The sequence below is a fragment of the Lissotriton helveticus genome, chromosome 2_1 (assembly GCF_964261635.1).
Source record: "Lissotriton helveticus chromosome 2_1, aLisHel1.1, whole genome shotgun sequence".
Taxonomy (NCBI): Eukaryota; Metazoa; Chordata; class Amphibia; order Caudata; family Salamandridae; genus Lissotriton; species Lissotriton helveticus.
This window is the reverse complement of record NC_136059.1, coordinates 123730894-123745061: the sequence shown is the minus strand read 5'-3', so window position 1 is coordinate 123745061 and position 14168 is coordinate 123730894. Positions and strand designations below refer to the sequence as shown.

At 44.9% G+C, this 14168-nt stretch overlaps 1 protein-coding gene and 1 long non-coding RNA gene across 3 annotated transcripts in view; one reads left to right on the top strand and one right to left on the bottom strand.

Annotated features, from left to right (window-relative positions):
* The window catches only part of LOC144817783 (uncharacterized), a 109034-nt gene extending 95926 nt beyond the window's left edge, over window positions 1-13108 (bottom strand). For both annotated transcript variants that reach the window (XM_078674597.1, XM_078674598.1), the window contains exons 1-2: window positions 12998-13108; window positions 9584-9715 (exon numbers count right to left, since the gene is read on the bottom strand). In XM_078674597.1, the coding sequence (XP_078530723.1) occupies window positions 9584-9715; window positions 12998-13010 (145 nt within the window). In that variant the 5' untranslated portion in view covers window positions 13011-13108. The remainder of the gene's footprint in view (window positions 1-9583; window positions 9716-12997) is intronic.
* LOC144817784 (uncharacterized) overlaps window positions 1-14168 on the top strand; it is a 417790-nt gene that overhangs the window by 92793 nt on the left and 310829 nt on the right. The window lies entirely within an intron of this gene.

Sequence of the window (14168 nt, the reverse complement as noted above, 5' to 3'; positions counted from 1 at the left end):
CGTTGGATAGGCAAAGAACTGTTTTTGGGAGTGAAAAGGATTATTCCAGTTTTTTTAGGATTCAGTTTGAGATTATTAAGGTGGAACCAGGCTTGAACTTTATTCAAGGTATCATTGAGGTGAAGGATGTCATGGTGGGACTTGATCTTGTAATATAGTTGCGTGTCGTCAGCATAGAGGTGGTAACTGATATTAGCTTGTTGGACAATGAGGGTGAGTGGTTCCATGAATAGATTGAAGAGGGTTGGGGAAAGGATAGAACCTTGTGGGACACCAAGTGAGACAGGTTGGGGTTTGGAGAGGCAGTAACTGAGTTTAATTTGTTGGGATCTATTTTGAAGATATGAGGTGAACCACTGGTGAACAATGCCCTCAAATCCAAAGCGTTCTTTGAGAGTATTAGGAAGGGTGGGATTGGTGGACCGTATCGAAGGCAGCAGGGAGGTCTAGGAGGATAAGGAGGGAGGATTTGCCTTTGTCAAGAGAGCGATGAATATCATCAGTAATACTGAGCATAGCAGTTTCAGTGCTGCATCCTTTTCTGAAACCAGATTGGAAATTGTCAAGGAGATTGAAGGAGATGATATGGTTGTCTAATTGGGCCAGGACACATTTTTCAAGGGCTTTAGAGAGGAAGGGAAGGTTAGAGATAGGGCGCATATTGTTAAAGTCGTTAGGGTCAGCGGTGGAGTTTTTGAGGATGGGGGAGATTTGACCTAGTTGAAGGGATGCTGGGACACAACCAGTGGCAAAGGATGAATTGATGATATTGGTCCAAATGTGAGCAATAATGTGTTCGAGTTCCTGAACCAGATGGGCAGGAAGAGGATCTTTGGTGTGTGAGGATGGTTTGAGTTTAGAGATGATGTTGAGAACAGTAGATTCAGATACTGGGCTGAATTCACTCCAGGATGCATTGTCAGGGTGGGCTAGAGTAGGGAGGGGTAGAGAGGGGTCCTGACATGAAGGGGGAGAGGAAAAAGGTGCAGTAGGAATATTAAGGAGGTGGTGTCGACTGAGGGGAGATTGGAATGGGAGATTGGAGGAAGAGAAGAATAGTTCAATTGAGTTGACTTTATTCGAAAAGTAGCTGGCGCTTTCTTCGCATCTTTCAACAGTGGCTGTTATTTTCGGAGGACCAGAGGAAGTTTGTTTTTTAACAATGCTAAAGAGTTCTTTGGGACGGTTTCTAGCCTGGTCAAGTTGTGAACGGAGGACGGAGGCTTTTTCATTGAAGATGTGCTTCTTGTATTTGGCTCTGGCGTTTCTAAGGAATACCAGGTTGGCAGGGGAGGGATGAATCCTCCAAGAACGTTCAGACTGCCTGAGGGCCCGTCTTTCATTATTAAGGTCGGAATTAAACCAGGATTTGGGAGGAATTTTTTTTGGTTGTTTAAGTTTGGTCAAGGGCTTGAAGGATAGAATTATTGTAATGTTCAGTTAGGTCATTGGTTATTTGAGAGGGTGGGGGAAGTAAGTGGGCTTTGATTGAGGATTCCAAATCGCCTATCGGGATAAGGTGAAGATTACGAGTGTGTTTCATGGGTGAAGTGCCCAGAGTGGTGGGGCGTATAACGGAGCAGTTCAGAGTGAAGAGGATGAGGTGGTGATAAGACCAGTCTACGGGAAGGATCGTTGAGAGAGAGGCCAGATCCTTGCTAGTCATAATAGCGTCAAGGGTGGCGCCTTTGGAGTGAGTCGGGGATTGGCAGAGTTGAGACAGGTCAGTAATGTCCATGGTGTCTTTAAAAAGGATGACAGCAGGGTCATCAATTTTATTCCAGTGGATGTTATACTCGCCAAGAAAGAGATTCTTGGAGCTAGTGAGCGAAGATTGAATGATAAGATCAGACAGCTCCTTGGCAAAGGGGCTAGATTTGCTGGGGTGGGTGGTGGAATAGAATGTAAATGAATGGTGGGGGAGCCAGGAATAGTAAGATCAGCGCAAAGGTATTCAAGGTGGAAGGGTCCTGGAGATGGACTAGCGTGAGATTGAGTTAATCTTTAAAGATTAGGGCAAGGCCACCTCCTATTTGATTGATTCTATCTTTCCTAATGATGGAATATCCAGGAGGAATGAGCAAGTCGAGGATAGGAGTGGAGTGGGTGTTGAGGCAGGTTTCAGTTAGGAATGCCATGTCGATGTTTTCATTGAGACTGGTTTCCGCAAAATTCGTCGCATGGTACGATGCAGATCGGCAGTTAATCAACATGCAGTAGAGGGGTGGAGAATCAGGGTATTGGGTGGAGGGACCAGGGAGGATAGTTGTTAGTTGTTGAGGGGGTCTAAGTGATGTCGGGTAAAGGGGGAGTTTGCTCGTTCCCAAGAGAACTGGGATAGAAGACTGCGGGCAAGGGGGACAAGAGGACAAAGAGGGAGGGGGGAGACAGGGGAGTTTGGAGAAAAGTTAACCCCCAAGGATATTGGGCATGCAGCATGTTGGGGAGTGGAGATTGTAGTTGCCGTGTAAGTGGGGGGGGGGGGGCATTGGAAAGTTCAACGGGTTTGGGTGGGATCAGGAAGTTTGTGGGGAGGGGTGGGCCATGTGGAGAATAATCGTTGTTACCAGTATTAGGGGGGCTGTTGATGGGGGAGCTGAGAGGGGTGCTTAAGTGCGATTATAAGCTGTTTAGTGAAGGGACCTATGTGTGTGCGTGATCAGAAGAGTGGGCCTTTGCAAGGAGTGAGACATCAGATCTGAGGGAGGAAAGTTCTAAAACAAGGGACGAAAGGAGAAATTCTACATTAAGGGGTGATAGAGTAAGAAGTGAGGAGTGGGGTGGATCAAAAGTTTTTGGGAGGTGTGAAGAGTAGGAGTTATCGAAGAGGGGGGATTGGGGAGAGGAAGGAGGGTAACCTGGGGGGGGCGGAGAAGGGAGTTATGATGGGTGGGAGGATTCGTATTGGGGAGCGGGGGGACAGAGGAGGTAGGAGTGTTTGAGGCATTAGGTTTGGGAAGATAGTTAAGATAAAGTGCATCAAAGGGTGGGGTATTATAGGAGTCAGAAGGAGAGAGGTGAATGGACTGGAGTGAATTATTGAGAAGAGGGGGCATAGGGGGGTCCGTGAGAGAGGTTGGAGGAGACGAGGTGGAGTAGTAAGAAGTGGAGGATGGAGGGGGTTTATTCATGGAGAGATCACAAGGAGTGAAGTGTTCAGCAGAGGTTAAAGACTGCGGGGTTATAGGGGAGGAGTAAGCGTGCGGGTAACAGGAGTATCAACCAAGTTTGAAGGCTTAAGAGAAGTGAGTGGAGTAGACCCTAATTGAGGTTGGCAGTGGGTAGAGAGGCAACAGGAGGATGGAGGGGCAGGGGAGGAAGAAGAAGACTGGGTGAGGGGACAGGCGGAAAGAGGGTGGTGTTGGGGGATAGAGGGGTGAAAAAGCGAGGACGTAGAGGTGAGAGGCAAGGATGTAAGAGGGTGGGTACGGGACAGTGGGGGGTGAGAGTGAAAGAAGGGGGTGTGGATGGGAGAATGGCAGAAAAACTGGGAGATTGGGAGATAGGGATGTCGTTACAGGTTATAATGTTAAGAGAAGGGGTGGTTTGTAGTGATTGGGAGAGAACATCATGGTTAGGGGAGGAGGAGAGGGAGATAGTGAGAGGAGATATGGGGGAACGTGGGTGAGGGGAGTCAGCGCTGGTGATATACCAGTCATCTAGGGAGGACAGCTGTGGTTGGGTGTGTGCATCAGGGCTGAGTGAAAGTGTGGGTGAATCAGTGAGGAGGGAAAGTGGGGCTGGGGGTGTGGGGTATCAATTCTAGGAACGGTATTGAGAGTTCAAGTAGTCAGTGGAGGATGGGTGTAGACGTCAAAGTTGGGAGAGGTTGTAGGTAGATCAGAGAGAAGAGTTAGGGGGTTATGAGACGAGGGGGGAGGTGAAGGAACAAGGAGACGAGGGGGTGGGAGAGGGGGGTTCAGGGACTGAGCGAGGGATTGGGACAAGGCACAAAAGTGGAGTTCAAAGATGTAGAGGTAATTTTCAGATGCTTGGATGAGAATGTTTCCAGATTTGAAGATGGAAATATCAATTTCACCAGGAAATGAGGAAGAGGGAGTGGTGGAGAGTTTCTGACCGTAGGGAATATTGCGAGAGTGGAGGTGACGAAAAACTAGGCTTTTCCATTTTGAAGGGCGTTTGGAAAAGAAGATGTAGTTGGTGATTAAGGAGGAGTAAAGGCTATTATGGTAATCGGCAAATAAGATTTCAGGGTAGAGACTGAGGAGCTTGTGTTTGAATTTATTTTTACCAGGCTTGGAGAGATGGGAGGGGTAGGAGATTGACCAAGAGTTGTGGCCAAGTTTCAAGATAGGTGATACTGAGGTGGAGGGGGAAAGAGAGAGGGGAAGCATGATTAGGAGAGTATGGAGAGAGAAGCAAGCAGATTAAACCATAAGATTAATCAGAACAGGGATATAGAAAGGCAGAACTAGGGAAGAGATACATTTAGCCAAAGCAAAATTACAACAAAGAAATGAGGGAGAACAAAATCAAAGAACATCCTATGGGGTGCAGCATAATCAAATAAAATAAACAACAATAGACAGCATAGTAATATTGAATAAACAACAACACTAGAACACGTCCAAATGTACATTCAAGGATTAAAGCTAAGAATGAGAAGGATGTGAAGTAAACTAATAATGGGAAGGATGAGAATCAGCTAAATAGAGTAAACACCAGCGAAATACGGTGTAAGCTGCATAAATATCGCACTAAGGTTACGTTTGGCCAAAAGCAAATGACAAAATAGGAAATGGGGGTGAACCATACAAGGGAACATTATAAAGGGGGACAGCAAAATCAGACAAAATTACACAACAATAATAAAACACATCTAAAGGAACATTCAGAGATTAAGATTAAGCGTGAGAAAGATGTGAATAAGATTAGGAGTGAGAGAGACGACTAAAGAGAGTAAACATCAAACAAAATAGGGTGCAGGCTGCATAAATAGCATACTACAGGGAAAATACAAAATAGGAGGCACCTAATCAATAAAAATACATACAGAAATGATGAATATCCCAACATTCTGTACAGTGAACTACAACATGAGAAGCAAACAAAGGTAAGGTAGATGGGGGTATGGTAGGGAGTGGCAAAAAAGCACACTAAAAAATACAATTGTATAGTGTAGGGATAGGATTGAAAGTTAATATAGATGGGGTAGAGTTGAGAGGTAGTGTAGAAGAGAGCATCTGATAGGACAGATAGCGAGCTTAGGAAGAAAGCATGGGCAGGATGCTTGAGGGTGAACAAAGATGAGAGAGATAAAATATAAGATAGGGATAAAAGGTAAAGAGATGGGAAGAGTTTAAAGTGAAAGAACAACAGGATTGAAAATCAAGTGGATTATAGACGGGGCTCCATTCAAAGATGGCCACCAATTCACGATAACGTACGAACAGCATAGACAATCTCAAAGAAAATAATAGATATCATTATATTAATAATAAGATTAATAAACTAGAAATAAATAATAGAGCAAGAGAATGTACAGAAATCAACACAAAAGATCCATATGCAAAAAAAAAAGAAAAAGAAAAAAAAAAGCTGTCTAGGTAGAGAGTTCGAGCATGGAGGAACTGTCGAGGAATGATAACTCAGGATGAAGGTGCCGATATAGTCCAATTTTAGTGTTCATGAACTGGGGAGCAAAAACCAATGAAGAGGTAGGGAAGGAGATTGTGCAAGGAAAGAGGCCAGGGACAAAATGGACGATAGAGAAATCCAAGATACTCTAGGAGATCGTGCAAAAGATACCATTGGCAGAATGGAGGTCAGGTAAACTCTCTATCTCCCGCAAGGGTCTCGAAAATACAGTCAGGTCAGGCGTCCGAGGTGGACATCCAAAGTCATTCCCCGCCAAGTGCCATAGCCCAGGAACTTTGTTAATAAAAAAACCACTTTGAGGACTGTGTTGCAGATCACCACAGGGGAAAAAGGCAAACAATCACCGGTGGCTGGGAGTGAACTAAAAGGGATCACCCATTCTTTTCCTCTCCCCCTCTCTGTTTAGGAGCAGCACAAACCTAGCACCATTAGGAGATACCTTGGGCTCACCAGAGGCGGAACGCCACATTCTAGGCATCCAAAAGTCCTCTCTTCACCCGCTCAGGCAAGCACATCGGGAATGTGATCACGAGAGTAAAGTGAAAGTACCCCCTATCAGAGACGCAGCTCACACTTCTTCACCCGGGCCTCTGCGGGTACAAGGAGAGACCAGCACAGGCGGGAACATGTCACGGGAACAACTCACGGGAGGCGCCTCGGGTGCAATAGGTCAAGTTTTGATCTACCGGCAGCAAGAGGAGGCCGACCCTCGCATCCCCGCATGACCGGTGGTGTGACCTCAGCCCCAAGTCCCCTGGCAGGTCCTGCAGTCGTTGAATCAAGCCAGAGATGCAGGGAAGGCAGAGGGCAGGCGGAGAGATCCCGAGGGTCGAAGGAGGGGGCCCAACCCCTCACCGCCTTGAACTCGGCACCGGGTGAGCCCCAGCTCGGAGTGTGAAGCTCACAGGGCCGTCAGACCCCGTGGTGCGCGGTTGGATGACGGAAGGTGCGGTTTTGTAGCAGCCCAAGGATGCCAAAAATGAGATTGCAGGAGGAGCCCCAAAGAGCGATGGAAGCAACCCGAATTCAGAGCCATCCGCGGACATCGGTGGCCATGTCGATTCCGGCTGTGCAGCAGTCCACAGGTAGGCTTAAACCATAAGCACTGTATTTGTTGATGTGTGCTTAAATTCTTGGTCGCTGCGTGGCTGAGAACTTCTGCAAAGTGTGGGGGTAGAGGAAGAGGTTGTGCAGGGGGCATAAGCAGGGATTTACACACAAATTGTGATCCCGAGCCCCGGAGCTTCTTAGGCGACCTCTTGTCCAGCGGCCATCTTGCGCTGGGAGCACGCTCCCTGGACTTCTATGGGAGTCCAACCATACCGAGTCCGACAGCATACACCAGCATCGTACTCGGTTGGACTGCAGGAGTCCAGATCGGTCAGAAAACTCCCCGGATCCGGCTCGCTCAGAGAGCTTTCCGACCCAGATCGGAATCGGCCCCTTAGTGTTGGCTACTGTCTTGTTGCAAGTATTGCATCCAAGTAGAGAACTACTGGCTCACATACTAGCTCACTTTTCAAGAACTGCATCCTAGTAGAGAATTGCTGGATGGCACTTCAAGTACTGTATCCTAGTAGAGAAGTACTGACTTGCACTTCAGGTATTGCATCCTAATAGAGAAGTACTGGCTCTCACTTCAAGCATTGCATCATAGTAGAGAAATGCTGACTCGGACTTTAAGTACTGCATCCTAGTAGAGAAGTACTGGCTCACACTTCAAGTACTGCATCTTAGTAGAGAAGCACTGTCATGCACTTCAAGTACTGCATCTTAGTAGAGAAGTACTGGCTAACGCTTTAAGTATTCCATCCTTGTAGAGTAGCACTGGCTCACACTTCAAGTATTGCATCCTAGTGGAGAAGTGCTGGCTCGCACTTCAATTATTGCATCACAGTAGAGAAGTGCTGGCTCGCACTTCAATTATTGCATCACAGTAGAGAAGTGCTGGCTTGCTCTTTAAGTGTAAAGAACAAGGGAGCGACCCCACTTGCCAAGAGACAGGGTACCACAAGTACAGAAACAGCCAGATTCTCTTGGAACTGTTAGAATTGCCTCTATTCAATGAATATAATCAATCATACACATCTCATATATTCAGACTACCACACAACTCAAATGGAACACAATGAATTGGAACCCCAAAACCAATTGCAATATACACAACGATAAAGTGGTTTTACTCAATGTAAAAAATAACATATTTATTCAAATAATTTTGCTTCAATGAAATACAATTAAAAACATGACATTTATACAATAAGAAAAAAGTAATTTGCAAAGAATACAAAAAAAATAGCAGAGGATAAAAACAAGCAGCAAGAGACAGACAAAATGTGAACAAATTAGATCATATTAAAGTTACTTTAAATGGAATGCTTATATTAATAGATCTCAGTCTAAAAGACTCATGGTAATCTTAGACATCAGGAGGTTCTGTGAATGTAACGTGTTACACAAAAAGGGTGCTGACGCGTTTCGGTGGTATGAACTTATAGATGTACCACCTTCATCAGGTCTCTAACAATATTCGTCTCTCAATTAGCTGGTATAAAATTCATAAGCCTTGTACGTATTTCATTAAAAATGGAAAAATGTATCCAAGAATAATTGTGCAGATATATCGGGTCCTTTTTACCAAATCACTAATGACAAATGATGTCGCAATAAGAGGGGATCTCCTGGGACCTCATGACGGACGTAATATGCCGCCGTGTATTCTCTGTTCAGAGCTATAATCTTCCACAGTTAATAAAAAACCTCAAGGGATTTCGCATTCATAAGTTTCTATGAATGAAAACTGGTCGATGTGGGTTCACACCCTGAACAAGTATTCTTTTGTATGGGCCACCATATAAAGTACAATGTGGTGAAAGGCTTCCGCACCTGGTGTAGAGAGAAAATAGTTTTAGAAGCGTCCCGTCCTGTCGTCACGGCTTCCCTCTGCCTTCCGGAATTTTGGAGACAGTACTGCATCCTAATAGAAAAGTATTGGTTTCGCACTTCAAGTATTGCATCCTAGGAAAGTAGTACTGACTCACACTTCAAGTATTGCATTCTACTATAGAAGCACTGGCTCGCACTTCAAGTATTGTATCCTACTAAAGAAGTACTGACTCACACTTCAAGTACTGCATTCTAGTATAGAAGCACTGGCTTGCACTTCAAATATTGCATTCTAGTAAAGAAGTGCTGGCTTGCACTTCAAGTATTGCATCCTAGTAGAGAAGTGCTGGCTCACGCTTCAGTACTGCATCCTAATAGAAAAGTGTTACTGCATCCTAATAGAAAAGTGTTAGTTTCTCACTTCAAGTACTGCATCCTAGTATTGAAGTGCTAGCTCGCACTTCAAGTATAGCATCCTAGTAGAGAAGTACTTGCTCGCACTTATATTATTGCAGACCTGCTAATAAATATATGTTTCTGCACAATCCAAAGTATTCAGCCTGGCAGTACGTTTTTATACTGAACCAATCACAGCTTTGGGTTCTTGCAAGGAGGCAATGTTATGATCCCAATAAAAACACTGGACCTTAAATCATGAAACACTTACCACCCTTCTCTCCTTATGTAGCGCTGTTCACTCCCAAAGACCTACACTCTTAATTATTTTTTTTGAAATAACATTGTTTTTAGATTTTTCACCATAAAGAAAGATGTTGCCATAGTTCACAGAAGGCAAAAGAAATGGGCCAGCTGTGGGCAAATGTGGAAAGCAGATGGTTGGCAAGGAGGAGGGTGAAAGGGGTATGGGAGGTAAGGAGCTATGGGTGAGGGGGAAATGGAGCTGGGCCCCGGGGATAGGAGCTTCAGTGGCACTTTTGAGTGGGGTGTAGCAGGAAGGGTAGGAAACTGAAGAATTGCAGTAACAGGATACTAGTTTCCATATGTATCCTAGACAGGAATCTACTGCACGGCACAAAGTCTCAAAAAAGAAACCCGAGCAAGGCTCCACAACACTTACCTTCCCTGTCGGAGGTGGAAACATCTACGACACCTTCAGGTTCGGCAGAATCGGTGCTTGTCCCGGTCCGACGTGCTGGGATTCCCCTCGCTGGTATCACTCTGTGAGTAACCGTAGGGGCCGTAACTCTGCCTGGAAGAAGCACACGTGTGAGTCATTGCCATGACCTTGCCAGGTGCACATCCACTGACATCCATCGAGGGCAGCAGCATGCTCAGTCACTGCCTTTACTCTTAGTTAATCAGCTGGTTTTTTGAGACCTGCAATCACTCTACAAGGGGACAGGAAGAGCGGGGGCTCATGCGATATTGATTGGTTTACCATTACAAAGATGTCAGCATGAGAAGGAAAAAAGAAATATTGTACAAAATAAATCTGAATTAAAATATGCTATCAAGGCTGGGTACTAATAAATAAAACGAGTACTGTTTTCACTCTATCACTCACATTAACTTGGGCTGCTGGAAAGAAACAATACATATCTGTAAAATGTTTAGGCTTGTCCATTCATGCCAGTGCCTGAAGGAGGCTTGACCAAACAAGCCAATAGCTGGAAAGAGTTTAGCCAAATGTAAGTGGTATGTTGTGGCATGTGTGGTGCAGTGCTAACAGTTGATTTTTGGGAGCCATGTGAAGGTGCCCCTGGTAAGACTCATAAAATAGCATATAAAAAAATGAGAATTAAAATATTGTTGATGTGTTGTGCAGTTAAAATACCAAATTGGATGGAGCAGAATTGTTTAATGAAACACTGCAAATCAATTCATCACTAGTGAAAGAAGGCGGCAGTTAAGCCTACCACATAGCCAGCACCAATTACTCCATCGAGTCAGATGACATAGTTGGGTGATGTGTCCACTGTGCACAGACAGCCCAGCCACATTTGTGCGTCCCCTTCTGTAAACTGAAATTGCATGCGCACATACAGCGTCAGAGCTTTTCCTCTTAATGACGTTTCCACATTTGCGTGGAGGCGTGGCCCCATGCAAATGTGGGAATCCCTTCGCCTTTGCGCCCGTTCCGCATTATAGACAAAGGTGCAGAAGCAAAGAAGTTAGTAGATGGCGCACTGTCAGTGCGTCCCCTGATGGCAGTCCTCTGCAGGGGGCAAAGGGAGTCCCATGGATCCCCGAGATATCCCCTTGCAGGCAGGTGCAATCACTCACTGCAATCACCTGCAAGGGGGATCTCTAATCCCCTTTAAAAGTACAGGTGCCACCTGCACAGTGAAAAAACAAGCGGCTTCAAAGCAGTCCCTCTTTTATCACATGAATGCGCTGCCCCCATGGCAGCACAAGTTTGCGGCTGCCCTGGGGACAGCGCATTCCTTGTAGTAGAGCGCACTTTCCCTGTTTTTGCCCAGCACACCTATTTTTTAGGTGCGCTGGGCACAAACAGAGAAAGTGTGCCCTGTTCATAAAAGGGCCCAAGAATCAGTATTATACATTGTGGCCTGGGGGAACGGATGTTTGTGCCCGCTTTATGCGACCTGAAGTTCTACAGTATTACAGAGGGGGGCAGAAGACGCTTGTGTGTCCCCTTCTGTTATACTGAATGATACTAACATAAGAGTGCGTTCCCTGGTTTACATGGAGGCAAAGCCCCATGCGAAGGATGGACTCCGTTTGTTGCTGTGCCTGTGCCATATTATTCACAGCATCTTCCAACGTAAGCAGAAGTTCATTGGAACTAACCCCGCTAGTACACCTGCTGAATTCATCAGATACAGCGCAAATTATCTTTTCATTACCCGTCCGCATGGGGACAGGACTCTAGCTTCCACCACGAGGATTTATGCCATACCCACTCGTTTTGCATTCCTGAAACACGCTGACCACGAGTAACTTCCCAGGCACTTATTTCATTGTTTAGTCCAGATGATGACACCCCTACCCTGTTGGGGATCGAAACGTCATTGAAACTTGCATCTTAAACTCTAAACTGTAATTACAGTTGTGGAGTACAAGATGTATTTTGGATTGTGACTTTTGCTTATTTACATTTTCTCACCTTAAAAGTCACTTTTAAGTCACTTGCCTGTGGTAACAAAATCAGCTGACTTCCCATTACCCTATCATGTCCTGCTCACTCACCTTTTCATATAATGTATTGTTTTTTCTAATTGTTAATATAATCCTAGAAATTGTTAATTGAGACTACAACAGACACAATCGTGATTGTCAAGTTGTGGTATTATACTGACTTACTTTGTAAGGGAGCACTTTCTTTTCTTACAAACTACTACCCTTGGTCCCTTCTGACTTTAAGGGTTTCCTTGTTCCTTTTTATATATTATTCACGTTGGCACAGAGGCAAACATGCCTTAGGAGGCGCACTTAAAGTGTGCCACAACAAGGTGGCACCATTTCAGTGTGCCTCCTAAAAGCCCTTGGACCCCCAGACATCCCCCCTGCAGGTGGGTGCAGTCACTCACTGCAGCCTCTTGCTTGGGGATCTCTCTTCCCTCTTGTGGGGCAGGTTGCCACCTGCAATGTGAAACACAGAGCGGCTTACAAACAGCTGCTCCATAGTTCAGGTGAATGTGCTGCCTTGAGGGCAGTTCATTATTTGTAAGACAGTGCAATTCACTGCACTCTGCACACCTTTTGAAAGGTGCGCCATGGCGTAAAAATAGAAAGTGCACTTCATTCAAAATACAGTCCCAGGTGCTTTTTTCAGCATTTTCAGAGGGAAAGAAGACTTGAGGGAGATCCTGGATACTAGCAATACACCAGGAACATCTTTTTTAATAAATGTAAAGGAGCAGGGAGCCTTTGGCAAGTTGTTTATGTGTAATTTTGCATTTGGATCCATCAAAAGTCCTCTTCCATTGCAAAGATAGTCCATTGGATCACTCACAGAGGACATACGCACCATAGGAAACCAAGATTTCCTATCAATATAATTGTTGCTTTCTGCAGACTGGTTCAATTACATCGCAGGCACTTTGCAAAGGTAAACGTTGTTTACAACGTGGTGTTTACACCACACGACCTTTACCACACTGCCATTACAACGCAAGTCATTACTATGAATAGAAAATTATAATAATCCCCAATCCGCGCCCCCCAACGGAAGTCGTTATAACGACTTGCATTGTAAAAACTGCATTGTCAAGTACCGCGATCATTTTGATCACGTTGTACTGACATACATCCCTTTGTAAAGTGTATGGAGGGAGCATACTTTTTGACTTTCATCATTATTGCAAGAAACATTTCTGACAAAATGTAATATAAATTGACAACTTCCCATTTAATTCCAATCCACATCACAGCACAGGATAAGATGCAACATTGATTAAATGAGTAGACACATGTAATGTCAAGAAAAGACTTGCACAGAATAAGATGCAACATTGATTAAATGAGTAGACACATGTATGTCAAGAAAAGACTTGATATGTCGCCGTACCTCCTTTAGACATGATGGTTCAGTCACAGTCCCTAATCTCTTCACTGTAGTCAGGGCAGGAGGGTGCAGGCAGAGGCAGGTGGGTGCAGACAGGCTCAGGAAGATAGATGCACCAGCACTACTGAGGAGCTCAGAAGAGCCAATATTTATACCAAGGTTCACGCTGAAAAAAGTCAACATTCTACCTTAGGAAAACAAGTCTAATGAACATCTTTGTTTACTCAAAGCTTCATCTCAACAGCCTATGAGAACAGCCTCTTTTCTGCCACGTCGACGCTGGCTCAAATACTCACCCTCTGGAGATTTCTGAACATCTTTCCAGTCTGTGGACATTTAATATAGCACCAAGCATAGGACGGAGGACACTTAATCTCTCATCAAATTTGCAATCTATCAGTACAAGAGGCACACATGAGCTTATCAATGCGTTCTATTTCAATGGTTAACTTAATTGTATAATGAGATGACACTTGACTTGCTATTGCTGTTAGCTTCTTAATGCCTATTCAGGTACACACCAGACCAGTGTGTGTGAATGGCTGATGTCATACGAGGGCACAACAAACTGACAATGGATTCCTGATAAGGGTGAGAGCATCATGATGGAAAACTTCACCTTCTGAGACTGCAGAAAAGATTGAGTTAGGAAGCCCCCTGGGCAAAAGTTCTGGGGTGATAAGTGTAACGCAAGAGATTGTGGCCCAACAAGTGTCAGAAGTTGAGAACATGGGCTTCTTTTACCAGACAGTGACCTGGAAGGTTTGTAGATATGGCGGCAAAATGAAAACAATGGGCTATGCCAACAGCAGGTCAGGTCAAATATTTATGAAGAGTCAGTAGAGTTTTGAAAGAGCTGCAGCACGTGAACCAGGGTCCATACGATGGCCAGATCACTGCCTCAGTGTGGTCAAGACTCCACCTATTAACTGCCTCATTGTGCACAGGAACAGACGATTTACTTGCATAAAGCTAATTTAGTATTTGAAAATCCATGTTGTATGATCCTCCAAGAGTCCTTCTCCCTATTTACCAAATAACGCTGTTCGCGCCCAGGTTTAGGAAAATAAGATGTGTAGGTCCCTACTTCTCAATAGAGGGTGCTGCACAGTGGCGCCTGTTCCATAGTCTGAGAGCACTAGAGGTCAGTCTGACTTGAGGAAGGAAATAAAGC